We start from the raw sequence: 14,485 nt of genomic DNA, 5'->3' as shown, positions 1-14,485 counted from the left end.
TTCCCCTTTGAATCTTTGTACTTGCAGTTCCCTTCCCTGTAAAGATCTTCCCCCAGATATTCACATAGCTAGGTTCTTCTCATCATATAAGGCAAAGACCACCAGTCATCCACAATGTCCATTCTCTTCTCTTCCTTGGAAATAGAACCTCCCGTTTTTAGCTTGGCACATGGCCATCTAGAACAAAGACTCCATTTTCCAGCCTCTCTAACAGCTAGATATGGCTGGCCAAGTTCAAGCCAGTGGGATGGAACTTGAAATAGTATATGGGACTCTCAGGAAGGGTCCTTAAAAGGAAGATGCTTGCCTTTCTTGATCATCTCCATACCCCTAACCTGCCTTCCTCCTTCCTACTGGCTGGCATGTGGAACTGGTAACTGGATCACAACCAGCCATGAATTAGAATGGAGGCGGGAACAAACAAGATGCAGGAGACTAGATCCCTGTTGCTGTAGAGTGTCATTCAGCCCTACCATGCTAACCTACAAACTTCATTTATGTGGCAGAGAAATAACACCATTTTTAAGTCACTTTGTTCTAGGTTTTCTGTCGCTTACAGCTGAATCTAATCCTAATGGACACAAAGGCTCAGGTTAGTGTCACCTTCTTAGAGTGATGTCCCCCATCCCAAGTCATTTTCTATTATTTTCCTTATGGCACTTCTTGTTATCTGAATTTGTCATATTTTTAAGTTCACTTGTTTAGCATTTGTCTCTCCCAACTAGAATGTAAGCTTCATGAAGGTCGGGACCACATCCAGGTCCTAGAATGGGACCTGACATAGAGTGGGTGTTCTAAATATATTTGCTGAGTGAATAACGATGCCCGGTCTGGTCAGAGCCCTACTGGTATTAGGAAAGCAGGCAGAACTCTCTAGACTCTCCCTGCATGGAAGACATCCTCAATTTTCTCTGCTTAGAGTCCACACTCATGCATCAATTTTCTAATTACTAATTCAATGTCCCAAGTGTTTGAAACTAGAAAATTAGCCTCTGAAAAGATGACTTAAACCTCTTGGTCAAGAGAAAGGTATGTCTCCCACCATAAATTAATAAACTGGTATGTGGTATATGATTGATTAGGAGGCACAGCTTTCAGAGTAGGCAGACAAAAGTTTGAATATCAGTTTTACCATTTATAGAAAAGTGAACTTGACTAGTTCATTTACTGAGCTTAAGTTTCCTCATTGGTAAAAAAAAATGGGACTAACAATACCTATATTTTAAGACTGCTGTGAGGACCAGGTGAGAAAATGCATTCAAGAGATTGAGCAGTTTGCCAAGGAGAGAGCCTGGAAGCACGGGGACCAGGTTTTAAATCCAAGTCTTTATGATGCTGGATTCTTAGCCCTTAACTTCTACACTATCCTGCCACTAAAATGGCCCCCACGGCTATCCTTCTCAGTCTTATAGTCCTAATATGTTAGAATATCCCCTCAACTGACTTAGGCAGAATACTAACATTCATTCATTCATCCATCCATTCATTTATTCAATTTATTTATTTATGCCAGAAATCTCAGTTTTATTTGGTGAAGCAAGACAGCATTTAGGACCTGGAGTTTATTCAGTGATGGAATTAGAGTATTGGGTAGGAAGAATAGCTTTTGGATTGGAAAGAGTACCGACAGAATCAGTGATTTCAAGTTTTAGTCCATCGTAAACAGTAGAGCGGTTTGTCTCTGAGTGAACTGCTTTAATTTTTAACCTGAAAGTTAAAAAAACACAAACCTTTATTGAGATATACACATACCATACAATTCACTTATTTGAAGTATATACTATACTGTATGTCAACTATATCAATAAAACTAGAAAAAAAAACAATATAATAGTAGAGTTGTATAACCATCACCAAGCAATATTAGAACATTTCATTATCCCCAAAAGAAACCCCATATCCATTAACACTCACTCTGCATTTCTCTGCTTCTCCCTGACAAACCCCTGACAGTCATAAGACAATCACTAATCTACCTTCTGTCTCTAAAGATTTGCCTATTTTGGACATTTCATATCAATGGAATCATACAATATTTGGCTTTTTGTCACTGGCTTCTTTACTTAGTGTAATGTTTTCAAGGTTCACCCGTGTTGTAGCATGTAGCAGTACTACACTCCTTTCTATGGCTGAATATTATTCCATTGTATGGACATGCCACTATATTTTGTTTATCCACTTTTCAGTTTATAGGCATTTGGGTTGTTTCCAGTTTTTGGCTATTGTGAATAATACTGTTGTAAACATTTGTGTGTGAGTTTTTGTGTGGATATGTTTTCATTTCTCTGGTATATACCTAGGAGTGGAATTGCTGAGTCATACGTTAACTCTATGTTTAACCTTTTGAGAAAGGTAAATATTGCTTTTTAAAGCAGCTGCACCATTTTACATTCCCACCAGCAATGCATGAGGGTTCCAATTTCTCCACATACTGGTCAGCACTTGTTATGCTCCATCTTTTTGATTATAGCCACCATAGTAAGTGTGAAGTGGAACCTCACTGTGGTTTTGATTTGCATTTACTTCATGGTTTCCTTGATGCTAATGATGCTAAGCTTCTTTTTATGTGTTTATTGGCCATTTGTATATCTTTGCGTAAATGTCTATTCAAAACGTTTTCTCATTTTTAAATTGGGTTGTCTTTTTATTATTGAATTTTAAGAATTCTTTAATATGCTAGATAGAAGTCCCTTATCAGATATATGACTTGCAGATATTTTCTCTCATTCTGTGAGTTGTCTTTTCACTCACTTGATCATGTCTTTTGTAGCACAAATGTTTTTTAATTTTGGTGAAGTGCGATATATCTATTTCTTCTTTTGTTGCTTGTGCTTTTGCATCACATCGAAGAAACCAAAGCCTAATCCAAGGTTATGAAGGTTTACCCCCTATGTTTTCTTTTGTGAGGTTTATAGTTTTATCTCTTAAGTTTACATCTTTGATCCATTTCAAGTTAATTTTTATATATGGTGTGGTGGGAGGAGATTAACCTTTTGAACGAGGAATATCACAACTAAAATGCCAACTAAAATTATAGCTTTGTACACTTAATGCCTATGAGATTTGTTTTTTTGATTTTAAAAGTCATTTAACTAGCCTAGTTTCAAAACTATAACTCTTATTTGAAAGCAACTGCCGCAGCTAATTAGGTCAAAACCTCTTAGCTTTGGAAATGAGAAATTGTGGGTCAGGCAAACAGTACTTGACTGTTTTTTGGTCCAATCTGGCAACAATCATTGATGACTGCTTGAAGTCCTAAGTGACAAGTTTATGGGGAACTCTGTAATAGATCATTCGGTAACACCAAATTCCAGTGAATAATCTTAACATCACTAAATATGGGATACCTAGACATTATGTTTCTTCAAGTGTGATGCAATAGGAAATACATACTACTGCCTATGAAATACTTTTACCAAGATAATTGAACCTTAATCTAATTGTACTTCTAGATCTAACTACTAGTTTACAAAAAATATGGAGGCTCATGGAACAAGAAAGACAATACTACGTGGATACAATCAGCTAAATCCAGAATGTGGGAAAATCTAGAGGACAAATGATCCAGTTTATTCACCCAAAATATAGTACAAAAAAGAGATGGGGGGCTTCCCTGATGGCGCAGTGGTTGAGAATCTGCCTGCCAATGCAGGGGACACGGGTTCGAGCCCTGGTCTGGGAAGATCCCACATGCTACGGAGCAACTGGGCCGTGAGCCACAATGACTGAGTCTGCGCGTCTGGAGCCTGTACTCCGCAACAAGAGAGGCCGCGATAGTGAGAGGCCCGCGCACCGTGATGAAGAGTGGCCCCTGCTTGCCACAACTAGAGAAAGCCCTCGCACAGAAACGAAGACCCAACACAGCCATAAATAAATAAAAATAAATAAATTAAAAAAAAAAAGAGATGGGGAAGTGTAATAGACTAAAAGAATGTTAAGAGACATATCAGCCAAATAAATGATATGGATGTCCTCTTCCTGAGTTCTTCAGGTACAGAATAAGTTGTAATATATGTGGTAATACTATCAGTTTCTAAAATGAGTGAACACCTTTGGAGTGAATTAAAGTTTTACTCAAAACATTCCCAAGGTGACTTTGTGCTCATTAAGTTAGAAACTGTAGATACAAGTAACTGCATTTTTAAGAGATTCCAAGGAAATCATTCTTATCTATAAATTCTGGAGAGAAAAGAGTTAATTATTTTTATTACTTTACTTCAGTTACTAGTAGACAGTGTTTTCCTTCTCAAGTAGAATACATATCAATGAGTAGGAGTGCATTTTAACAGTCATTGTATTGCTCTGTAACCATAAAAACATACTGATCCATTTCCATTTGAGCACAGAAGCTAAATCAGGTCCAAGTGAAATGCTAAGAAAGTCATCTCCAACTGGGATGCCAACTGAAGCTTCAGGTTTTCATGACAGATCTAAAGTTCCCCAAAATCCTGAGTAAACGGAACTTTGGAGTCAGGCATACCTGTAACTATTCCTAGTTCTGATATATGATAGTTTGATGAATTTGGGCAGGTAACAATTTTTAAAAACAACTCTGTTGAACTTACAAGGTATAAGTTACAAGTCTCAAATGTACAGTTTCATGATTTTAGTAAATTTATACCGTTGTGCAACCATCACCAAAGTCTAGTTTTAAATTTCCATCACTCAGGCTTCCCTGGTGGCACAGTGTTTAAGGATCTGCCTGCCGGTGCAGGGGACACAGGTTTGAGCCCTGGTCTGGGAAGATCCCACATGCCGCGGAGTAACTAAGCCCGTGCGCCACAACTACTGAGCCTGCTCTCTAGAGCCCATGAGCCGCAACTACTGAGCCCGCATGCCACAACTACTAAAGCCCGTGCACCTAGAGCCTGTGCTCCACAACAAGAGAAGCTAAAGCAATGAGAAGCCCACACTCCGCAACGAAGAGTAGCCCCCACTCACCGAAACTAGAGAAAGCCCCACTCAGCAGTGAAGACCCAACGCAGCCAAAAATAAAAAGATAAATAAAATTTATTAAATTTCCATCACCCCATAAAAGTTCTCTCATGCCTATATTCAGCCAAACGTGGCTCCCAGCCCAAGCAATCATGGATGTGCTTTCCATATCTACAAATCTACTTTTTCTAGAAATTTCATGTTAATGGGACCATACAATACATAGTCTTTTGCAGCTGGTATGTTTTTAAGTTTCATCCATGTTATGGTATGTAGCTTCCTTTTTATTGCCAAACAGTATTCCATTGTATGGATATACCACATAGTTTACTCATTCACAAATTGAAGGACATTTGGATTGTTTCTACTCTTCACCTATTATGAGTAATGCCACTATGAACATTTGTACGCAAGTCTGTGGATATATGCTTTCATTTCTCTTGGATATATACCTAGGAGTGGAATTGCTGGGTATGGTAATTTTATGTTTAACTTTTTGAAAAACTGCCAAACTGCTTTCCAAAGTTGCTGCAGCGCTGTACGTTCCTACCAGCAATGTATGAGGGTTCCAGTTTCTCCACATCTTTGCTAACATTTGTTATGTTTTCTTTCTGATTATAGGCATTCTGGTGAGTATGAAGTGATATCTCATTATGATTTTCATTTGCATTAAATGATTAATGATTAATGATGTTGAGCATCTTTTCATGTGCTTATTAGCCATTCATAAATCTTTGTTGGTGAAATGTCTATTCAAATCTTTTGCCCATTTTTAAATTAGGTAATGTGTCTTCTTATTGTTATAATGTTCTTAATATTTTTTGGATACAAGTGATTTCTTGGATATATGATTTGCAAATATTTTCTTCTAGTCCATGGCTTGTCTTTATCTTTTCTTAATACATGAATTAAAAGTTTTAAATTTCTATTAAGTATAATTTGTCAATTTTTTTCCTTTATGGATCATGACTCTGGTGTCATGTCTAAGCAATCTTTAACTCAGCATCAAAAGATTTTTCTGTTTTCTTCTGGAATTTACAGACTTTTAGCTCTTTTACATTTAGGTCTATGATCCATTTGAATTAATTTTTATGTATAGTGTGAGGTAAGGGTCAAAGTTCTCCCCCCCACCACAGATATTCAATTATCCCAGCACTATTTGTGTTAAAAAATTTGTTTTACTCTTTCCCCATTGAATTGTTTTAGCACATTTGTTGAAAATCAAATGACCATAAATGTAAAGGTTTATTTCTGGGCTGTCTATTCTGTTCCATTGATCTATATGTCTATCCTTGTGGCAATACCACACTGTATTCATTAGTGTAGTAGCTTTACAAGTTTTCAAATCGGGTAGCAGAAGTCTGTCACCTTTGCTTTTCTTTTTCAAAATTGCTTTGGCTATTCCGGTTCCTTTACATTTCCATATAAATTTTTGAATCAAACTTGTCAATTTCTAAAAAGAAAAAGGGCTGCTGGGGTTTTGATAGAGATTATATATATATTTTTTCAGCATCTTTATTGGAGTATAATTGCTCTACAATGGTGTGTTAGCTTCTGCTGTATAACAAAGTGAATCAGCCACATGTATCCACATATCCCCATAACCCCTCCCTCTTGTTTCCCTCCCACCTTCCCTATCCCACCCCTCTAGGTGGTCACAAAGCACTGAGCTGATCTCCCTGTGCTATGCAGCTGCTTCCCACCAGCCATCCATTCTACATTTGGTAGTGTATATATGTCTATGCCACTCTCACTTCACCCCAGCTTACCCTTCCCCCTTGTTGTGTCCTCAAGTCCATTCTGACAGAGATTATATTGAATCTATAGATCAATTTGGAGAGAACTGTCAACAAGTGTTCAATCCATGATCATGGCATGTTTATTTACCTAGATCTTTGATTTCTCTCAGCAATGTTTTGTAGTTTTCAGTGTATAGGTCTTGCATTACTTTCATTACATTTATTTGGATTTTTCTGATACTCATGTAAATGGAATTGTTTTCCTTACTTAATTTTCAGATTGTGAGCTGTTGGCATATATAAATATATTGATTTCTGCATGTAGATCTTGGTAGACTTAATTTTTTAAAGCCCCCATTTTGTCATGTGTAAAAAGGAAATAGCTGCCTAGCAAGATTTTGTGCAGAATAATATACATAAAATTTCAGCAGAAGGCTAGAAATGAAGCCCTCCCCCACACAAAAAACTTCAGTCACCTAAAATGTGAGGTCACATTATTTTGAGGAAAGGGAAATGACCAGGATGAGCCTGGTGCAGAAGGCAAGAGCCAGTTGCCAACAGCATTTGCATAATCAAGGCGTTTTGCTGCATTTTCATTAGTGTAGCAAATAGATGTTTGTTGATATTTTCTATCATCTGCATGTGGTGATTTTATAATCAGAAGAAAACAAATGCTACTTCTTAAAAAGTAAAAATTAGTAATCCATTTAATTTCATAAAGAGGAAAAGTAAAAGGACACAGAAATGCTTGAATTCAATTTGCTGAGACCAATTAAATATAATTCCATAAAAACTACACAGTGCTAGGCACTGGGGCCACAAAAGTAAGACATGTAATTTATGAACTACTGCAAAGTTCAGCAGGCTGAGGTACCTCAATGACTACTGAAGCAGATGCAGAGAAGACAGATTCCCCTGAGGCCTCCTACTCATCCTAACTTCTCAAACTTCCAACAACTATGGCAGCTTTATTTTGATCTTTTTTTCTTTTCTTTTTTTTAATTTTGGCTGTCTGGCTTGCGAGATCTCAGTTCCCCCACCAGGGATTGAACCCTGGGCCTTGGCAGTGAAAGCGAAGAATCCTAACCACTAGACCAACAGGGAACTCCCATACTTTGATCTATTTTTATATGTTGGGTTTCCATATAAGATTAAATTTGAATAAAGCATTCTATGCCTTTATAAGGTTTGAAAACCACTGTCTAATAAAAGAACAAAGTGAAACTGAGAAGCAGTCTGGTATTATAATATTGAACTGAGGGCTCATGTAGGGTGGGCCCAGATCACAGAATTCCTGAGTGACAGGGCCATGTTTGAAACTGGGGTTGTCTGATTTCAAAGCACAGAGTCTGGGTTCAGATAGGTACATATACTGAAGAGGTGTGAAGCAACATCATGCTGCTGCAAGAGAAATGGTGAGCAATGAGGCTGGAATCGTTAAGCACCTACTCTTGTTCACTTGACTAAGGGCAAACCGGGCAAAGACAGATTGGGCTGGAATTGGAGGAATCGGTATAAATGCACGATTTCATGTGTCTGTACCCATCGCAGCTCTGTCCACTGAAAAGGCCTGCAAGCAATGAAACACCAAGCCTCATTCAATGGTGGGGTTAGCAAGGGTGTCTGCCGCCTCCCGCCCTCCCGGTAGGCTTTTCTGTCACATTCCATTGCGGTCTCGCCACAGACCAGGTATCTTTCATCTGCCTGCGCCTCCTTCAGCCGGGTAAGCGGAGCCCCCAACTCCTGCCACGCCTTAAGGAGGAGACCGCAGCGGCCGCCACCTCTGCGGCCATTTACGCCCGGCGAAGCGCCGGGGACAAGACGCCGACAGGAAGAACCTGCATGGGCGGCGACCCTGAAGGCGGAGCTGGAACCGAAGCCGGAAACGGCGCCATGGGCGGGACCTCGGGCTCCTTTGTTTCTTATTGGAGCTCACCGCTGCCAGTCTCGGCCTCCTCCCTCCCGTCTTCACCTCTTCCGCGCAGGCAGTCAGTAGGTGGCGGGCAGGGGCGGGTAGGGGCGGACGGCCACTTCCGGGTGCGGGAAAAAAGCTGGGCCGCGGGAGGGGCCGGGAAGAGGGAGGAGGAGGAAGAGGAACCGACGGACGGCGGCGGCTGTAGGTTGTTCGGTGGTGGCGGCTCCGGCTCTCTTACGGGCGCAGTATGGACAGCCAGGGCAGGAAGGTGGTGGTGTGCGACAACGGCACCGGGGTAAGCGCTTCGCGGGGAGGCTGCAGCGGCCACAGGCTCGGGCAGGGGATGAGCGAGGGGCGCGTGGGCCCTTGGCGCCCGGGGCTGCACCCCGGGGCCAAGGGGCCAGGGCCTCGCTTCCCGCCCCCGTGGGTGTGGCGCGCGAGAGGGTCGGGCCCCTTAGTTTCCCTGAGCCCGCCACTCCCGCTGCTCGGGGTCAGGACGGCGGGCGAGGCCGGTACTGGATGGGGTTCCCACCTGCTGCCCGGCCGGGGCCGGCCCCACACTGGAGCCGTGGGATTCTGGCTAAAGGGCCGGAGGGGTAAAAGGCTGGGTTTGTGTGTTCCAAAAGGGCTCCATTCCCCAGGGTCGCCGGTGTGTAAAAAAGAGAAGGATCAAGAGGCCTTCCTCTTCCTGTATAGTTGAAGATACAGAACGGGAGGCAGGAAACGGGTTTAAAGAAAAAAGGGAAGTGCTGTCATGCAGTGAACCTCAGTCCTTTTGCAGTGTTTGTTGTTTTGTTTTCTTGTTTTTTGAGGGGAAGGGAGACCAGATCGGCAGCGCATCATTGACTTTTTGTTCTGCATGCTGGAAATTTGGCCCAGGTGCAGCCCCGCAGAGACCAGTGTGTTCTCCTGGTTGGTCTTGCACCCTTTAAGGCCCAAGTGTTAATTCCACTAACCTTAGGGGAAGTTAATCAGTTTGGGTACCCCTCCTCCTTTTTTTCCTTACTTGCAGAATACAGGTAATGTTAGAATTTAAGATTCTAAAATGCAAATAATTGTAAAAATCTGAGTAAAACACTGATTTAGAAATTATGTGAAAGTTGTCTTTCAATCGCCCCCCCCACCCCTTTTAAAAAAATGTATTTTGGGCAGCAAAGTCAGCAAATTAGAAGATAGAAGTGTTACTTACTTTGGATGAGTTCTGTAGTGATCACTTTCCCCTACATTACAACAATTCCTAACCATCTTGGAGCTGCAGTATTTTGTGACTTTTATCCCCTTCCTTCCATAAATGTGATAGATGAATTAAAATAGATTGTATTTGAACTTTAAAGCCCTTTGGAAACTGGATTGTTGAGGGGAAAAAAGAGCTGATATTCACTGCTATAATGCTGCCCTTGATTGAATTTGTTAGACTTTTACAGGCAATGATGATATTAGCTTTATCTGACCTAAGTTAAAAACGGATGAGAGTAAGAAGAGCGTTATCATTTAATGGGACATCCATAGAAAATGGAATAGTACTTAAAGAAAAGGAGGCAGGTCCACCACTATAGAAACATTTTTAAGATTTATTGTTAAGTTTAAAAAAAGTTTTACAGCAATTCCATTTATGTGTGTGTTCTTTATTAAAGATATTTATGTGTCCACAAATGTATGTGTATATGAAAGTTTTGGCGGAATTCATAAGAAATGTATGTTCATAGTGGTTACCTGTGAGACTAGGGATAAGAGTGAGGTAAGGTGGGAAGGACTTCATCACCCTTCTGAATTATTGGAAAACTGTTCTTTGTTTTTTTAACAAACCATGTATTGTTAAACTATCTTTAAATGAAATTAACTATAAACATGTATTACTTTTACAGTTAAAACTCAGTTAAAGGTGCTTTTTAAAAATTATTAGCCTGATTCCCACTGTAGTCTCAAATTGACCTCTAAATAAATGTAAATCTTTAAAAGTTGATGTTAATATATTTTGTTTTGTGAATATGTCAGCTTTTTTTCTTTAGAAATTGAAGTCAGTTATGTTTTAATGGATTCCTCCTCTTTGAAGGACAGTGAACCCTGTTTTTGTAGTATATGTTTTTTCATAATATTTAGGTTTTTTTTTTTCTTTTTTAAAAAAATTTTCTTTTTGGCTGCACCGCATGCAGGATCTTAGTTCCCCGACCAGGGATCGAACCCACGCTCTCCGAGGTGGAAGCGCGGAGTATTAACCACTGGACAACTGGGGAAGTCCCATAATATTTAGTTTTTATGTTACTATTTCATTAGTTTATCTGTGTTAGAAAACTGATTGTATATTATTGATTAGTCTTGTGTCTAATCCATAATTTAAGAATCTTGTTTCTTAAGACAAAAGATCAGTTACTATGACATAAATAGAAAAGTGTAGTTAATTCAAACAAAAACTTACATGTTTGGTGTTAGGTTTCTAGTTACTTTAAAAATTTTATCCAGATTTTCTATAGGACATGGTAGACTTCAAATGAAGAAACAGCTCTGATGTGGTATGTAGTCATGAATGCTGTGATATTTCTGAAAATTTAGAGAATTAGGAACCACTTAGATTCTGTATTTCTTATGGTTATACTTCATAGTCATTTTGATTTTATTTAGGTACCTGAAGGTCTAATGATTCCTCTATGATTAAATAAAGAAGATATTAAAATTAAATTTCTAAAAACTTATGGGAATAGTTGTTACTCCAAAGCAATTTGCCTTTTACACATTTTAGGTGTTAAAATTATAGGTATTTGAGAACTTGATTTTTTTTTTTTAATTTATTTATTTATGGCTGCGTTGGGTCTTTGTTGCAGTGCGTGGGCTTCTCATTGCGGTGGCTTCTCTTGTTGCGGAGCACGGGCTCTAGGCGCGCGGGCTTCAGTAGTTGTGGCGCGTGGGCTCTAGAGCGTAGGCTCAGTAGTTGTGGCGCACGGGCTTAGTTGCTCCATGGCATGTGGGATCTTCCTGGACCAGGGCTCGAACCCGTGTCCCCTGCATTGACAGGCGGATTCTTAACCACTGCACCACCAGGGAAGTCCCGAGAACTTGATTTTTTTAAGCCCCTCTGGCAGGCCCTAAATCGAATGCCCTAAGAGTAGGTGAGTTCTTGTGATCACATGCCAGATGTTGATCCCGCTCTTCTTCCTCACTAGCTCCCAAGCTGACCTCTGTCTCTTTTCCTCCTAGAGGAGGAAAAGCTCATCCATTTCCAGTACTTTATGCGTTTCACCTTCATAACCATTCAAACCTAAAATAGAGCCTTGGTCCAAACCTGCACCTAAAATAGAGCTGCGGAAAGTGGCCAGATAGGTGAAAATGTGGAGATCTGCTTAGGCTTGGGTGCCTTTCAAGAGTTGGGCCTGGGCCCCTGGTGTTGTATATTCCTTTACCAAACTTGGGTGATTTCATCAACATTGAGTTAGTTCACCAACAGTGAAGACTTCTGGAGTGCCTACTGTGTGACTGGTATAATTTTTAGGGTCTAGTGATACAAAGTAGCTTATAGTGTTAGGTAATTATACTTTTACAATTCACATTTGTAGTATTATGGCCTTTATCAGGCTTATACAGATTTATATGATGAATTTAGGAGTGTTTGAATTAGAAACAAATCAGAAACAGGTTTGGTTTCACCCTATAAAATGCTTTGGAATAAATATAATAAATATTTTGGTGGTCTAAGATCAGAATAATCACTATGCAATTAAATTAATATGTCAATACCATCAATTTAAATTAATAAAGGAAAAATACAAATTAAATAAGCCCAAATGAGGCTTTATAAATCCCAGTTTATTTTTTGAGGGAGAAAGGTACTTTTAGAGCAAATGTAGATGAGCTTTTTTTTGTTTCTTGAAAGAACATTATATTGTTCATGTTCTTACCATTTGATGACTCAGTAGGAAGTAAGGGAGCCAGTTTAAACCACAGTGCTATGAAGAGGAAACTATATATGGTAAAATCTATTTCTTAAACACAGCCTTACTGCACACAATGAGAGAACTAAGCCACCAAGTCTTAAAATGATTGGAGTGGGGGGAGGTATCTCCAGGATTAAAAATGATACCAAACAAATAATTTAGAAAAGAATATTTTCTTTTTATTTTATTACATCGTGGTTTAGATCTTTTAAAAAATACTGACTTTTTACAAGAAAACAAATGCCAGGTTGTCTGTTGGTTATATGTTATTGAGAAATAGATCATTGTAATTATATTCTTGTTATTATAACTATTAATGCTTTCACATTTGAAATAATGTGAAATAGTGCAGCACTTGCCATTTTGACCAAACACTAGTATCCTGTAGTAATGCTAGCACTGGATTACTATGGCAGCATCTACTTCCAATAAGCTACTGCTTAAGCAGAATAAATGATTTCATTAATAAGTGATTGGTATCTTTAATTTGAACTGAAAGCCAAATTTCCATTTTTTATAAAGCACAGGAATAGTAGTTTACAATTATTTTTATAGTTTCAGGAGTTCTTAATTTTTTGTCGTCTTACCTCAGGCACTTGGCAAATATTTTGTCCCGTGGAGTATGCTCAGACAAGAATTTCAACATGCAAACTACCCATCTATAATTGTTCAAATTATAATCAGTAAACATTGAGTGATGTGATTGTGGATTTACCGTGTTGCACGTTTCCCAGTGTGTGTGGCGCAGAGTGAGGGGAGGCACGCCAACCTTCGCAGCCTCCTCCCTGCGCCAGGACTTGGCTTACGCCCCAATCCAGGCTCCTGCGCCCACCTTTACCTTAGGCTCTGATTTCTCACTTAAATCATTTGTTTACATTTAATATGCTAAAAATGCCCTTACAAACTTGTAGGTTCTTTTTTCATTCATTCTGTCATTTTCTTTAAGAACATTTATACTCATGTGAGCATGTTCAGTCTGGTGAATGGACACTTTTGACCACCCGGTGTCCTTATCTGTTCATTATGTTAATACATAAGAATTTAATGTCTGCATTGTATTTGCTTTCTATATTTGGAACATATGTATGAATTATGACTAAAGCTGGTGATCATGACAAATTTTATTTATGTAGAAATTTGGATATGGTGGGGTAATGAGAAGAGATTCTCTGGTTTTGCATCTGATTTCAGTTCACGTCAAGTGAGCTGGCTTTTGACTTAAGGACAAAAGCGAGTTTGATTTAGAAGAGAAGAGTGTGAGAGGTTTTCTCATTTTCTTTTAATTTGAATAGACTAGAAAATGCTAAGTATTATTCTTTTCCTCTGTGGCAGTTGTCACTCCAACTCTTTCTGGGTCCCATTGATAAATTACTTGGGAAGACACTGTGGAAGAATGGACTAGCATTTCTGAATTCTGTTGAACACTTTCTTAGGGTGCGAAGTGTATTGCTCTTTACTATCAACCACTATTCAGATGGAGAGAGAGGTATGAGCAAGCAGGTAATCTGTTGCATATGCCATCATATCACAGTAACTTCTGCCTTGGAAGGTAATCCAGTAAGAATTGTATCGTAGTGTTAGAAATGGGTATGTGGCTGAATGGTAAACTGAGCAGGACTAGGTTTTGTGAGTTTGGAAGAAAACCTGTCTGAGCAGTATGTTTTCTGTAGGTTCTAAGATGTAAACGTGAACTGAGGAGATACGAATTCAGGTGGTATTGGAAATACGCAATTTTTAAATTTTAGGCAGATTTTTCATACCAGTAGCTTTAGTCTGCTAAAGACATGACTTCAACATATTTTTAAGAGCTCTATTTATAAAAGACTTGAAATTATGCATGGCAGAATGTTCTAGGCTATTTATAATTAAATGTGGTTCATCAACATCATTTCCAACAAGATTGTCTTTGCAGTAGAAAAATTTTATATTTTGGAGGGTTAGTCAGAAGTCAGTGAGTTTCAGGTAGTTGC

The 14,485-nt window shown here is 39.2% G+C and overlaps 1 protein-coding gene across 2 annotated transcripts in view; it reads left to right on the top strand.

Moving 5' to 3' along the window:
• The first annotated feature begins 8,666 nt into the window (after positions 1-8,666).
• Positions 8,667-14,485, top strand: part of ACTR2 (actin related protein 2) — a 36,037-nt gene continuing 30,218 nt past the window's right edge. Inside the window, exon 1 of one of the 2 annotated variants that reach the window (XM_082426652.1) lies at positions 8,667-8,884. In XM_082426652.1, coding sequence (XP_082282778.1) covers positions 8,837-8,884 — 48 coding nt within the window. In that variant the 5' untranslated portion in view covers positions 8,667-8,836. The remainder of the gene's footprint in view (positions 8,885-14,485) is intronic. The other variant, XM_082426653.1, reaches the window with a different exon arrangement.

This window comes from Balaenoptera physalus (assembly GCF_965194825.1).
Source record: "Balaenoptera physalus genome assembly, chromosome: 15".
Classification (NCBI taxonomy): Eukaryota; Metazoa; Chordata; class Mammalia; order Artiodactyla; family Balaenopteridae; genus Balaenoptera; species Balaenoptera physalus.
Note: the sequence above shows the minus strand (reverse complement) of the source record. Positions and strands in the feature narration are given on the sequence as shown.